We start from the raw sequence: 15204 nt of genomic DNA, 5'->3' as shown, positions 1-15204 counted from the left end.
CAGGCCAATGCCCAAAATCCAGGCCAATGCCAGACACAATCCCGCAGAATGTGCTTGAGGCGTGTTGGACGAGGACGTACCCCACTCCGACCTGGGTTCAGATGTGACGCATCCCACCGCTATTGTCGTGCCACCAACCTTGTACCACTAGTTGCCAGCGCAGCCACAAGAGGCGACAACCGCCAGACACGAAAAACATAAGGCCCGCCGCTCCGAACAGACGACAAGCAGACGAAGCCATTGGCTCAGCGACACCATAAGGGAAAACGTCGTCGTGATAAGGAAGAGGCCGAGGCCACTTTATTCATGGCATCACCAACTTCACCAAATTGGAGCTCGTAATGAAGACAAAGCCATGTACGTATGGAACAAGAGGGAGAGCAGTGGGAGTTCACCCCCCCCCCCCCCCCCCAAACCAGCCAGAGCAGCGGGTGGAGAGGGGTGGAGATCACTACTCATCGGTGACCAAAGGCGGGTAGAAACATTCGCCTCTTCGTGAAGGGAAGATAGCGACGCGGATTTTGTTTCAGCGTTTTTGCCTGTCAGAACTACCCTTTTTTTTGACTCAAAAGGTTGGCCCACAAATTTGGAGGATTTAGACCCTTAGTGTTTTTTTTTTCACACGCCACGTGTATATTTGACTCAAAGGAATTGCTCTGCACCTTTTCTGATTGAAAATTTGCATCTCCTTCAAATCTTGTAACAATGTATTTTGTTTTGTCCGTAAAAAATCTGGATCATCGGCCAACTAGCTGACAACCCAAGTCAATGCATATTTTTTTTATGTAAGTCAATTCTTTTAGTAGGGTCAATTATATTTTGGCAGATAATTTTTTTCAAAATATTTTTAGGCAGACCATTAAGTCAATTTTTTATGTCTAAAAAAGACAATTTCTTTAGGATCACCATTTTTTTGTTGAGGATCACCATTAAGTCAAGTTTTTTTTGAGACATATTTTTTTTGAAACAATTGAGACATATTATTAAGTCAAGTTTTTTTTAAACATATTAAGTCAAGTGAAGATGAACAAGTGCCGAGTAAGCCTGTCCAGCGAGCTTCTAGCCCAGTAACGCAAAGCCCAAAAAAAAGTGGAGTGGCGACGAGGCACGCCCACCAGCGAGCGACCTCCTCCCCATTTCTCCCACCCCTCTCCGCTCTCCTGTCCTCTTTCTGCCGCCGCCGCCGCCGACGAAGCCGACCGGCCGACTTCCTCCTCTCTTCTCTGATATTTTCGGACTTCGCCGACATATGGCACGTGCGACGGCGATAGTTTCGATCTGATATTTTTTCCGTCGGAAAGGGTATGGCCTGCCCGAGAGTGCCAATGTTGTTCAAATCTAGAGGATACGGGGTGCTCCGAGAGTTTCGGTGTGGTGGTTTTCTCGTTCCAAGGGAATCTCTTAGAGCGAGAGGTACATCTCCAAAGGCTTTGTGATCTCGATGAATTCTAGCAAACGCAGCCATATTATGAGCCATACTGTTGCTGGATCGTCTTACGGCAGTGATGGTGACCTCCCTGAACAAATTCATAAGGTCCCATATATCAGTGACGAGGGGAAATAGTACTGATTGGTTTTTAGTTTTGGTATATTCAGAATAGCAGGGATGGAGGAGCAGTCCGTCTCCACACACACACCGCCCCCCTGTAGTTTTTACTTAACTCCAAAAGGCCAACCAGCGCTCTCCCTTTTGCGTGAACACAATCCTCCCGCAGCCACCAGGCTCACCACAGGAGCAGGAGAATCCGAGAGCGTTCTTCTCAAGTACAAGATCCGAGAAGGTTCTGTAACCAATCATTACCCGTGAATCGAAAACGATTTTCATCAGGCAGTTCCCAAGATGCCCTCATTTCACTCCTTGGCGCTTTGGCTTTAGTGCAGTTAACCACTGCATGAAATTCATTCTCCGTCTCAATGCCACAGATATTACAGATGTTGTCTAACTCTGAGCGTTCTTTTCCACTTGTTTTCTTTTGTTGGCAGAGTTTCAGTGGCTACCCGCCAAGCAAATATCCTAACTTCTTCTGGCACTTTAGCTTTCCAAATATAATCCCATATGCTCCTGTCGTTTGCATCACGAACTGAACTGGAGGCCGTCATATTACTTTGCTGCTTCAGCTGTGAACCCAGCTTGTAGGCGCCGTGAACAGAAAATACGCCAGACTTCTCCTCATGCCACGCTACGCAATCCCCAACATCAGTCTGGGGGATTTTGATTTTACAGATTTCCTCCGCATCATAGTTGTGAAAGAGTTGGTGTATCAGAGCCTCATTCAGCTCCTTTTTATCTTTATGCATCAGTTGGTTTACCCACCTTAGTTTTAAATTCTGTAACCTTGAGGCCACTTTTCCTACGAACCCACTGGTCCCTCTGCTTTGATTTTGAGATTTGGGAGCAGGGACGGGAGGGTTCTGATTTGGGTGCGTGGTAGGCTGCAGGCCAAACGAAGTTTGATCTATTTGAATTCATGATTATTGACTAACTAACAGCATTTTCATCAGATCACTGAGATGGCTGATCTCTGTACCAAGTTAACCTTGTCCGGATGCCACCGGTTTTACCCTGAGTTTCCAGGTCAGAGCGAATTCAGACCCAATTCTCCTTTTTATTGTTATTGCTTATGTTAGTTTGACTGATCTTTATCACCTGCAGATCACTGGTATGATCTGGTTGAAGCTCATGTCCGTGTGCCGAAGTTCACCCCTCGCAAGAAGCACAACCGTGCGTATAGGTCCCGCCATGGTGAGTTTTTGAACTTGCTGCCTCTTTATTCTTTGCTGCACACTGGAAGCTATCATATGTTAGTATGTTAGTTTACAGGTCTAGTAACAGATTTGCTGTACTAACTGTAGTCTCTCCACAAATCCTTTTCACTTTTCAGGCCATGTTATCATTGGTTTCCCTGAGGCAAATGAAGACGCAGAGCAGCTGTCTGAGGACGATGGTGTGGAGGAAGAGGAGCAGCTGTTCGAGGACAATGGCGTCGAACCAATTGCTGTGAATGAAGTGGAGGGGGTTGCCATTGATGAGGATGGTCCAAAGCTGGGAATTGAGTACCAGGGTATACAATTTATAGATTGTTCTTTCTGTCAAGGATAGTTAGATTGCTCATTAAATTCTAATCTTTTTTTCTTTGGTTACACAGCAGAGGAGGAACATGTCGAGGATGATGACGTGGAAGCAATTGTTCTGAATGAGGTCGCCCCCATTGATGGCGGAGATGTTCCTGAGGAATACACTGAGTACGAGGGTGGCCTTCTTGCGGGTATGCAACTTTATTTTTTTTCCAAGCATAATTAGATTTCTACTAGTTCTAATACTTCTCATTTTTACACAGCTAAGCTTGGTGGCGAGGACGACGACAAGGTCGAGCTTTAGATTGCTACTATTTCTGGTATGTGATGGATCGAACCTAGGGTTGATCTATAGATTGCTACTGTTTCTGTTTGTTTGTTGTGATGAGATCACATGGTTTTTATTATATGCTTATTTGCTTACATGGATGACCCTGACTCCTTAAATAAACAACATGGTCTTTGTTTGGTATGATTAGAATAGAAGGGACTTGTGTTCATTGCTTATACATTCTGAACTGACCAATGTATCTTAGCAAATAGGATTGGATGACTAATACCTTTTATGTGCTAGATCAACTTGGTTTGCTATGATGAGAACATAAGGGACTTGTGTTGAGAAAATGCCTCTTGAAAAGTGCCTTTTCATTGCCTATACATCCTAAATTTACCCAAATATCTTAGCAAATGGGATTAGACAACTAATATCTTTTATGTGCCAGATTAAAGATAAATATAGTTTGCATATTGAAGTTACTGCCATTGAAGCGTCTGTGTTTTATCCTCTGTCCCTTTATGCTGGATTAGATCTTAAGGAAGGTATATGCTATAAAATTGCACCTTCAATGTTTGTATGTGACAGCAACTCATATTCTCTAACTTAAAATAACCAAGGTATCTCATGATCACCTTGGATTTAATTTTATTTTCTTTCTGCTTTGCTGCGCTGAGTTCACAAGGACTACATCTTTGGAAAGTGACTTCTGAAAAAGTGCTCCTGCACTATGAATTCTGAACTAGTCAAGTTTCTTGTGTAAAATGTTAAAATAATGAAACAATAATTGTAATGTTTTTTTAACCATCTCTGCTCGCATTAACCATACTGTAGCGAAAAGTTGACCCCACTTGAGAACTGGTTTTTGCTTCTAGAATATTTATTGGTCATTTAGATCTTGTGTCGTTGATCTTTGTTTCTGCATTTTGCATTCGTGATTTCTTTGTGGAATGCGTTTAGAAGCGTAGTTTCCAGACTTTGATGTAGATCTTATTTGACAATCCTGTTTGTTCTAATGCAGGCTCATCAGCATCGAAGGCCGAAAGATTTTGACTAGCATCTCAAGTCCAGTATCATGAACCTTGTTTTTCTGTCAAATAATCCATTCTCTACCGAAGTGAACTACGTGATGATTATGGCCGTATGTCGTGTAAATGTCTCGTCTACTGCTGAATGCACTGAAAGTAGTTTCTGCATGTGATGATTATGGCCGTATGTCATGTAAATCTCCCGTCTACTGCTGAATGCACTGAAAGTAGTTTCTTCACTGTTCATTCCTGCATGTTGAAGTTGTTTCATTTTTACTTTTTTGTCTGCTGTTAGAATTTTTGGTTCAATGTCCTGTGGATGCAATGTTTAGGATCAATGGGTGATATCTTTGTGATTACTGGCCTTGAATCTATGATAATTTATACATGGATTCTAGCTGCTGGTTTGGAACTAAGTAGTCTATATGATACCGCACTCTGCTGCTGGTATTTGGTCATGTGATGCATTTGACGCGTATGGTCGAGCTGGTCTTCAGTAGCGGCAGGTATGGCATGATCTCAAGCCATTGAAGGGAACCGATGTTGCATGTCTTCAGTGTCTATCTTCCTTTGTCACCCAATCAGCAGGGAGGGGGTCCTTCCATTGGACGAGCACCTGCACCATCTTGATGAATAAGGCGTCGATCGAGAATTGTTACCAGATCGGTCACATATTACAGAGTGAATTGCAAAAAAGCACCACGTTTTAAGTTTAGTCTTAGAATTGCCACCACATTTCTTGCTCGGCCCAAAAATCTACCGTTTTCCTTACAAAAATTCTGGATAAACATTGATGATCGATTTGGACTGTTTTAATCCGATTTCTGACATGACGGGTCCACTGGTTAGCTCCACGTGGCACTAAGAGTCAGCCACATTTGCGTTGACCGTTAAGTCAGTTGTGAGGCCCACCCGTCTTCCGTCGAAAGGTTTGCGCGCAGAGGGCGTGGGGAGGAGTAGGCCGTGCACCGGCCGGAGCACCATGCCTCGGTCACCAGCCGGACCCCCTGGCTGTGTCGCGCGCCCCATCGGACATGGCCTCCCCTCCCCTCCACCCTGGGTCGCACCATCTCCCTCCAGTCCAGGGAGCTCTTCTCTTCAAGGTTGGGCCTCTGCTCCCACCGCTGTTTCCCCACACACGGTGTCCGCCAGCCACGCTCAGCTCGAGCTCAGCTTGCTCTGTACATGATCACACGCGCCTGCGTGCGGCTGCACCTGCACCCCCGCAACACACGGTGGGTGCCGTAGATGCGCGGACGGCGCGCCACCCGACCTAGCCTCGCCGCTGCATGCCCTCTGCTGCCTCCTGGCTCCTGGCTCCTGGCTCCGACGAGCCTCGCCACGAGCCGCCTCAAAGCGCTGGCCCGCTCGCCGACGACCACACCCGCATACATGTTCGATGAAATGCCTCCAAAGAAAAGAAGAAGGTTCGGGAGAGACAAGGCTGCTGACGAGTGGACCCTCCGTCCAACCTAACGGTCAACAAACGAGGTCGATCGTTTTGTGCCATGTCAGCGCTTACAGGCATGTCAGAAATCGGATTAAAACGGTCCAAATCAGTGGTGTTTTTTTTTCAAAATTTTAGTAAAGAAAACAGTAGATTTTGGGGTCGAGCAAGAAATGTGGTGGCAATTCCGGAACAGAACTTAAAACGTGGTGCTTTTTTGCTATTCACTCACATATTACATAATGATCCCAACATACCTCAGCAGATGGTGATACTGCTTTTTTTACAACTGAAACATGCTCCCCAGGATGAATTTTACTGCGTTTTGGAAACTTGTCCCACTGGTTGAAGTATGAGGAAGGCACCAAAATACTTAAATGCCAACTTCTGCTTAGTTCAAGCGTGACTGTCATTTGAACATAAGCGTGACTGTCGCCCACATTAAAGTGGCATTCAGATCTCCCTTTGTCACCTTTCACCTCTATTCTGTGCTGAGCTTTGAGAAGTTTATTCTGAATGACAATGTTCATATCAACATGTTGTTGTAGCCCCTCATCTAGTTCTAGAGCTGATGTAGGAAGAACAGCCTCAACAGCCAATTGTTTCGGATCTCTGCCATATAATACTCTGAAGGGTGTAGTATTCAATGATAAGTGGTGTTGTATCAAAACTCACCCGGGGGCAGCCAGTGATCCCACTTATGAGGACAAGCATGTACTCCCTCTGTAAAGAAATATAAGAGCATTTAGATTACTAAACTAGTGATCTAAACACTCTTATATTTCTTTACGGAGGGAGTATGAAACATCGCAAGCAGTTTTCCAAACATTGATTTAATCTTTGTGTTTGACCATAAACTTCTAGCTGTCCATCACTGCTCACATTCAGTTGCGTGTCAGTTAATCAGAACAGGTTTGGCCCAAAATGGCTTGTGAAAAACTTAGACAATAACATCAGGTAGTCCATGCAGCTTGTATATATTATCAAGAAAGACCCGAGCAATCTGCATAGCTGTATATGGGTTCTTGAGAGGTATAAGATGCCCATACTTGCTGAAAGTTAGACTTTGGCAGTCCTTCAATGAAATCATGCTAATCCAAGACCATGCTTACTTTGGCACTTAAAAGTGGTTGCAACAGTTCAGGGAGTTTAGCGTGTTCAATCTTAGCCTGCTGGCACACAGTGCATTGTTTCACAAAAGCGCTCATTAGTAGTAATGCGAGGAGAGGAAAACGAGAGGAAAATGACAAATAATGTAATGCAAGGGATAAGAGTTTGTGATGGGTACTTGGTATGTCTTGACTTGACTTGACTTGGCGTAGATCTCCCCGGCAACGGCGCCAGAAATCCTTCTTGCTACCTCTTGAGCTTGCGTTGGTTTTTCTCTTGAAGAGGAAAGGGTGATGCAGCAAAGTAGCGTAAGTATTTTCCCCAGTTTTTAAGAACCAAGGTATCAATCCAGTAGGAGACTACACACAAGTCGCCTCGTACCTACACAAACAATAAAGAACCTTGCAACCAACGCGACGAAGGGGTTGTCAATCCCTTCACGGCCACTTGCAAAAGTGAGATCTGATAGAGATAATAAGATAAATATTTTTGGTATTTTTATGATATAGATTGAAAGTAAAGATTGCAAAGTAAAAATAGATTGGAAACTTATATGATGGAGAATAGACCCGAGGGCCATAGGTTTCACTAGTGGATTCTCTCAAGATAGCATAAGTATTATGGTGGGTGAACAAATTACTGTCGAGCAATCAATAGAAAAGTGCATAATTATGAGAATATCTAGGCATGATCATGTATATAGGCATCACATTCGCGACAAGTAGACCGAAATGATTCTGCATCTACTACTATTACTCCACACATCGACCGCTATCCAGCATGCATCTAGAGTATTAAGTTCATAAGAACAGAGTAACGCATTAGGCAAAATGACATGATGTAGAGGGATAAACTCAAGCAATATATATAAACCCCATCTTTTTATTCTCGATGGCAACAATACAATACATGTCATTTCCCTTTCTGTCAGTGGGATCGAGCGTGTGCTCAAGCAGTATTCCCGCTTAGTACAGGTGAAGGCTAGCAAAAGACTGGGAAGCGACCAGCTAGAGAGCGACAACAGTCATGAACATGCATTAAAATTAATCAACACCGAATGCAAGCATGAGTAGGATATAATCTGCTACCTCTTGAGCACCGCGTTGGTTTTCCCCGAAGAGGAAGGGATGATGCAGCAAAGTAGCGTAAGTATTTCCCTCAGTTTTTGAGAACCAAGGTATCAATCCAGTAGGAGGCTACGCGCGAGTCCCTCGTACCTGCACAAAACAAATAAATCCTCGCAACCAACGCAAATAGGGGTTGTCAATCCCTATAAGGCCACTTACGAGAGTGAGATCTGATAGATATGATAAGATAATATTTTTGGTATTTTTATGATAAAGATGCAAAGTAAAATAAAGGCAAAGTAAATAGCAAAGGAAATAACTAAGTAGTAGGAGATTAATATGATAGAGATAGACCCGGGGGCCATAGGTTTCACTTGTGGCTTCTCTCAAGAGCATAAGTATTCTACGGTGGTGGGTGAACAAATTACTGTTGAGCAATTGACAAAACTGAGCATAGTTATGAGAATATCTAGGTATGATCATGTATATAGGCATCACGTCCGAGACAAGTAGACCGACTCCTGCCTGCATCTACTACTATTACTCCACTCATCGACCGCTATCCAGCATGCATCTCGAGTATTAAGTTAAAAACAGAGTAACGCCTTAAGCAAGATGACATGATGTAGAGGGATAGACTCATGCAATATGAAGAAAACCCCATCTTGTTATCCTCGATGGCAACAATACAATACGTGCCTTGCTGCCCTTACTGTCACCGGGAAAGGACACCGCAAGATTGAACCCAAAGCTAAGCACTTCTCCCATTGCAAGAAAGATCAATCTAGTAGGCCAAACCAAACTGATAATTCGAAGAGACTTGCAAAGATATTAAATCATACACAAAAGAATTCAGAGGAGATTCAAATATTGTTCATAGATAATCTTGATCATAAACCCCCAATTCATCGGATCTCGACAGACACACCGCAAAAAGAGTTACATCGAATAGATCTCCAAGAAGATCGAGGAGAACTTTGTATTGAGATCCAAAGAGAGAGAAGAAGCCATCTAGCTAATAACTATGGACCCGAAGGTCTGTGGTAAACTATTCACACATCATCGGAGAGGCTATGGTGTTGATGTAGAAGCCCTCCATGATCGATTCCCCCTCCGACGGAGCGGCGAAAAAGGCCCCAAGATGGGATCTCACGGGTACAGAAGGTTGCGGCGATGGAAATAGGGTTTCGTGGTGCTCCTGGATGTTTTCGGGGTATATGGATATATATAGGAGGAAGAAGTAGGTCGGTGGAGCTACGAGGGGCCCACGAGGGTGGGGGACGTGCCTCCCTGCCATGTGGCCTCCTCGCTTCTTTCTTGACGTCCACTCCAAGTCCCGTGGATCACGTTTGTTCCAAAAATAACTCTCCCGAAGGTTTCATTCCGTTTGGACTCCATTTGATATTCCTTTTCTGCGAAACACTGAAATAGGCAAAAAACAGCAATTTGCGTTGGGCCTTCGGTTAATAGGTTAGTCCCAAAAATAATATAGAAGTGCTTAGTAAAGCCCATTAAACATCCAAAATAGATAATATAATAGCATGGAACAATCAAAAATTATAGATACGTTGGAGATGTATCACCCATCCGTTAGCTTAGCATAATGATCGTTTAGTTTTATTGCTATTGCTTTCTTCATGACTTATACATGTTCCTCTAACTATGAGATTATGCAACTCCCGAATACCGGAGGAACATCTTGTGTGCTATCAAACGTCACAACTTAACTGGGTGATTATAAAGATGCTCTACAGGTGTCTCTGATGGTGTTTGTTGAGTTGTCATAGATCGAGATTTGGATTTGTCACTCCGTGTTTCGGAGAGGTATCTCTGGGCCCTCTCGGTAATGCACATCACTATGAGCCTTGCAAGCAATGTGTCTAATGAGTTAGTCACGGGATGATGCATTACGGAACGAGTAAAGAGACTTGCTAGTAACGAGATTGAACTAGGTATGATGATACCGACGATCGAATCTCGGGCAAGTAACATACTGATGACAAAGGGAACAACGTATGTTGTAATGCGATTTGACCGATAAAGATCTTTGTAGAATATGTAGGAGCCAATATGAGAATCTAGGTTCCGCTATTGGTTATTGACCGAAGATGTATCTCGGTCATGTCTACATAGTTCTCGAACCCGTAGGGTCCGCACGCTTAACGTTTGATGACAATTTGTATTATGAGTTATGTGATATGATGACCGAAGTTTGTTCGGAGTCCCGAATGAGATCACGGACATGACGAGGAGTCTAGAAATGGTCGACGGGTAAAGATTCATATATTGGAAGGTTGCATTCGAACATCTGAATGGTTCCGAGTGATTCGGGAATTTTTCCGGAGTACCGGGAGGTTACCGGAAGCCCCCGGGGAAAGATTGGGCCTACATGGGCCATAGGGAAGAGGGGAGGTAGCCCACAAGGGGCAGCCACGCCCCCTCCCTATAGGGAGTCCGAATTGGACTAGGGAGGGGGGCGCGCCCCCCTTTCCTTCTCCTCTTCCTCTTCCTTCCCTCTTTCCCCCACTCCAAAAAAGGACAGGGAGTCCAACTAGGATTGGGAGTCCTAGTTGGAGTCCCCTCTATGGTACGCCCCCTAGGCCGGCTGCCTCCTCCTCCCCTCCTTTATATACGGGGGAGGGGGCACCCCAAAGGCACACCAAGCCTTCTCTTAGCCGTGTGCGGTGCCCCCCTCCACAGTTACACACCTCGGTCATATCATCGTAGTGCTTAGGCGAAGCCCTGCGCCGGTAACTTCATCATCATCATCGCCACACCGTCGTGCTGACGGAACTCTCCCTCGTCCTCAACTGGATCAAGAGATCAAGGGACGTCATCGAGTTGAACGTGTGCTGAACGCGGAGGTGCCATACGTTCGGTGCTTGGATCGGTTGGATCGCGAAGACGTTCGACTACATCAATCGCGTTACTAAATGCTTTCGCTTTCGGTCTACGAGGGTACGTGGACACACTCTCCCCGCTCGTTGCTATGCTTCTCCTAGATAGATCTTGCGTGATCGTAGGATTTTTTAAAAATACTACGTTCTCCAACAGTGGTATCAGAGCCAGGTCTATGTGTAGATGTTATATGCATGAGTAGAACACAATGAGTTATGGGTGATAATAGTCATACTGTTTACACTACTAGAAAAAGGGCCATTTGTTCCGGTTCGTAAGGCCCATCTGTCCCGGTTGGCGAACCGGGACGAAAGGGTCGTTACTAATGCCCTAGGCCTTTAGTCCCGGTTCTTACATGAACCGGGACAGATGGGCCTCCACATGACCGTTGCGGCGAGCCCAGGCAGGAGGGCTTTTGGTCCCGGTTGGTGGCACCAACTGGGACCAAAAGGCATCCACGCGTCAGCAGCTAGCAGGAGCTGAGGTTTTATTCTTTTAAAGGGGTGGTTTAGGGATTTTGGGGGTTAATTTAGGTTGTTAGCTAGCTAATAGAGAGAAGTGTCCTCTCTTATCTCCGTGCTTGGTTTACCACCGCTACTGCTATGCCTAAACATGGCTTAGATTGAAGTGAAGGCAATATGTGGTGCATGTCGAAAGTAATACTAATCCTAACTTGATTAAGTTTGGATTGTACTACTTTCGACATGCACCACATGCATGTTGCCTTCACTTCAATCCAATCCATGTTCATTTCACCCACTGATATATAATAACTCTTCATGCTCGCATCATGCATCATCATAATAACAAGTCCTACTAATCATCATCATACAACTTCTACTCGTTATTAATAACAAGTCATACGATCATCATCCTCATAGTCAGTGAACCAACCCTACTTAATTGTTCTTAGCACATGATCATCAATATTAGGTGGGACCTAGATACCCTCTTTAAGGTAAAATAGCATAAAACAATATAGACCCTGACTCTCCATTATGGATAATGGAGATCATCCTGTCTCCAATTCTTGCGCTTCGCTTCCTTTTGCTTCCAAGAACCTCCTTACGATTGTCCATACATTTTTTCCATTCTTTGATTAGCATGTCTCCACTTCTTTTAGAAATTCGGTATGGACAGTTCAGATTCGTTGGATGACCTGGATCTATGTTCAAAACATCAAGGCTACCATTCTGATACATCAAATGAGGCACACAATCCATCGGATTCTCTGTTGAAAAACATAGTAATAACTTCATAGTTAGCAATGATGTACTAGTTTTAGAATTATGCAAAAGATGCACGGATGTCGTAATAGTAAAAAATCTTATCAGGGTATCTTCATGGTAGTTACCGTGGTTCAACACGTGCACTAGTGGCACATATTGACCATAATATTGAGGAATTTGATTGTAGATATTGTAATTCTCAATATCAGTACAAAATGCGATCATATGATTTTTCTCCTGATAAGTTAATTCGGAGTCATCGGTGTAGTGGGTTTTGTCTACCATCTTCCGCACATTCTTTGAAGAATGAAAATAAACTGTCAATGGAAATAAGCTATCAACTATTTTGAAATAAACAATATAAATTAGTTAATAACTATGTTTGAGAAACTCACATAGCGGTAGAATTGGAGGCGTATCAACAAGGACCCAAATGTCCATATTGTCTTGCTCGATTTCAGGATCACCAAGATCCATGGTGACAAGCATATCCTGATGAAAACCATACATCTTGCAAAGTGCTTCCCATTTTTTGCAACCAAAGTGGGTTATGCTCTCAGAATTGTACAATTTTACTTCGAAATACATACCATGATGGGTCCTTAGGTGAATTTTCTTTGTTTCCATCCTTTCATGGTCTTCAAAACCCATCCTCTCCAAGACATAGCATCTTGCATGTCATGGGATAAGCTAGTCGAATTGTAAAATATGAAAATTACACATTGAAATAGTTGAAGTTGTGCTTAATTACGAAAAAAACACTTGTCGTCATTGCGTACCGTTTCAACATTGAAGGTCTCCTCGAGCTTAATGCTGAAGCGTCGATCTTCGTCTAGGTGAGGCCTGTCGCATAGACCTCGGTCGTCGTGGCACCAGTCGCACTCCCCAGGGAGACTTTCATCGTCCGAGTGCGACATTTCCTATGTTCATAATTCAAATATTATACTTGTACAATTAAATATGTACTAGAAAACCTAAATTAGATCATTATTATTCATCACGGGCTGACTATCGGTCTGTCGAGTCTTTTCTCGAAAACTCTCAGCTCACGTGGTGTACATATTCGACCGTCGGTGATGGTAGCTCCTCCTTTCATTCCCGAGTGCATTACACCAAATTTTCTAGCACACGGGAATGAAGGAGAAGCTACCCCCATGACAATAGTCGGGATTCTTCGTCCTCTCACATATATATATATATATGGTGGAGACTCTCCCTCACTGATTCCTCTCTGACATTTGCGACCGTCGGTGATGGTACCTCCTCCTTTCGTTCCCGAATGCATTACACCAAATTGTCTAGCACACGGGAATGAAGGAGAAGCTACCCCCATGACAACAGTCGGGATTCTTCGTCCTCTCATATATGATGGAGACTCGAGAGACTTAAAGTCAACCCGAAATATCGTTTAATTATCTTTCTAAAAAGGACATATCGAGCGCCTGAAATTTGTCGAAACAGAAATATACATGTTTTTATCTCATCATATGAGCATTCAAACTTGATGGCCATTACATTTCAATGGTTGAAAATATGAGCAAAAACATTTCAAAATATCTTATACTCCCTCCGTTCCTCTATATAGTGCGTATAATTTGTTTGGCGATATTCCGATATGTAGTGCATATTAGCTACTTTAGGCACTTCTGGACGAAACTAGCCCCGCGGCAGCGCTTGTCCTTATCCCCTTCCTCTAGCACCAACGAGTGCACGCGGCGACGGAAACTTGAGGAGATGGGAGGCCGGCGTGTCCGGCATCTCCGTGTCCACCTCCGGCGTAGTCGTGTCCACAGCCGGCGTCTCCAACGTCGTCGCTTCCGCATCCGGCGCCTCCGCGTCCACTGCCGGCCTCCGGTGTCGACGCGACCGCATCCAGCGCCTCCGCGTCCACGGCCGGGCTCCGGCATCATTGCAACCGCATCCGGCACATGCGCGTCCACCGCCGGCCTCCGGCGTCGTCGCGACCGCATCCGGCGGCTCCGCGTCCACGGCCGGCCTCCGGTGTCGTCGCAACCGCATCCGGCGGCTCCACGTCCATGGACGGCCTCCGGCGTCGTCGCGACCGCATCCGGTGGCTCCGCGTCCACGGCCGGAATCTCACAACTGGTGTCACTTTTCGGTGTCTCTGGCGCCACTGTTACCCTGGCCTCATCCCGAAGAATGGCTCCGGCACCACCGCGTCCATGGCTAGCGACAGCAAATCGCGAGGGCACGCAGCCGGCAAGACCAAGCCGTGACGGCACGCTGCACTTCTCCGACTTGAGCACACGCTCGCGGTGTCCAGCTTGCTAACTGCATAAATGGAGAGTTGAGGAGATGGGGTGTACTAGTAGTACTAGTACTCTCATCATCCTAGCCAGCGGGGGAGTGGGGGCTTTCTCGTCCAAACTCTAGCGCCAGCGCACGCATTGGTATCTGCGATGCAAACTATGCGCATTACAATCTGGAACGAAGGGAGTAGGACTCATATTGACATGGAGATTTGGCTGGTCTCACCTCGAGGTTGGAGGGGGGTCGGTGACGGGGACGACGGCGGGGATGATGGAGGGGGCTCCTAGATTTATGCAAAAACAAAAACCCTATAAGCTATCAACTAATCAAATGCATACGCCTGGCATAGTGCTCTCCAATTTTAGCATTCAAAGTAGGAGTAGTTTTCCAATTTGAGCATTCAATAAGCAAAACCAAATCGTAAAATAAAGTAGTATTCAAATTGGCATGCATTCAATTATAAGCAAAACTACATCATCTCTTGCGTCCGTACATCGTCGAACATTATCACTAATACACCTCGAATACTATCATACATATAGCATCGCTAATACAACTAGAACCGTAGCGCCCGATGGGTATCGGTGCGGGCGGTGGACACCCAAAGAGAAGGAACCATCACAGGATCATAGCTCCAGTGAGATCCCTGAAGAACCTGTCAGGTATTGTCGAACCTGCCCTCCAACGCAACCATGTAGCGATGGACGTGCTCGTCCTCCTCGCTGACACGGTGACGTACCACCTGCGCGGTGTCCGAAAGCCTCAGCACCGTCACTGGCCCACGTGACCGCTACCAAACAAGGAT

The 15204-nt window shown here is 45.1% G+C and overlaps 2 protein-coding genes across 3 annotated transcripts; one reads left to right on the top strand and one right to left on the bottom strand.

The window, feature by feature from the left end:
- The first annotated feature begins 1132 nt into the window (after positions 1 to 1132).
- LOC125530787 (uncharacterized) lies at positions 1133 to 4616 on the top strand. Of its 2 annotated transcripts, none has more exons than XM_087527375.1 (7): positions 1133 to 1302; positions 2503 to 2575; positions 2654 to 2743; positions 2883 to 3062; positions 3150 to 3266; positions 3339 to 3395; positions 4371 to 4616. In XM_087527375.1, the coding sequence occupies exons 2-6, from the start codon at positions 2512 to 2514 to the stop codon at positions 3377 to 3379; spliced, it is 492 nt and encodes a 163-aa protein (XP_087383501.1). In that variant the 5' UTR covers positions 1133 to 1302; positions 2503 to 2511; the 3' UTR covers positions 3380 to 3395; positions 4371 to 4616. The 2 variants fall into 2 exon arrangements, with proteins under 2 accessions (XP_087383501.1, XP_087383500.1); XM_087527374.1 differs by having other exon boundaries at positions 3147 to 3266.
- Positions 4617 to 11852: 7236 nt separating this feature from the next.
- Positions 11853 to 12779, bottom strand: LOC147966741 (uncharacterized). The gene is made up of 3 exons (XM_087527917.1): positions 12524 to 12779; positions 12204 to 12445; positions 11853 to 12128 (listed from the first exon to the last, which is right to left on the bottom strand). The coding sequence occupies exons 1-3, from the start codon at positions 12777 to 12779 to the stop codon at positions 11853 to 11855; spliced, it is 774 nt and encodes a 257-aa protein (XP_087384043.1).
- Positions 12780 to 15204: the final 2425 nt, after the last annotated feature.

Source organism: Triticum urartu, chromosome 6A (assembly GCF_056163025.1).
Source record: "Triticum urartu cultivar PI428250 chromosome 6A, HENAU_Tu73, whole genome shotgun sequence".
Lineage (NCBI taxonomy): Eukaryota > Viridiplantae > Streptophyta > Magnoliopsida > Poales > Poaceae > Triticum > Triticum urartu.
This window is presented reverse-complemented; position numbering and strand designations above follow the sequence as displayed.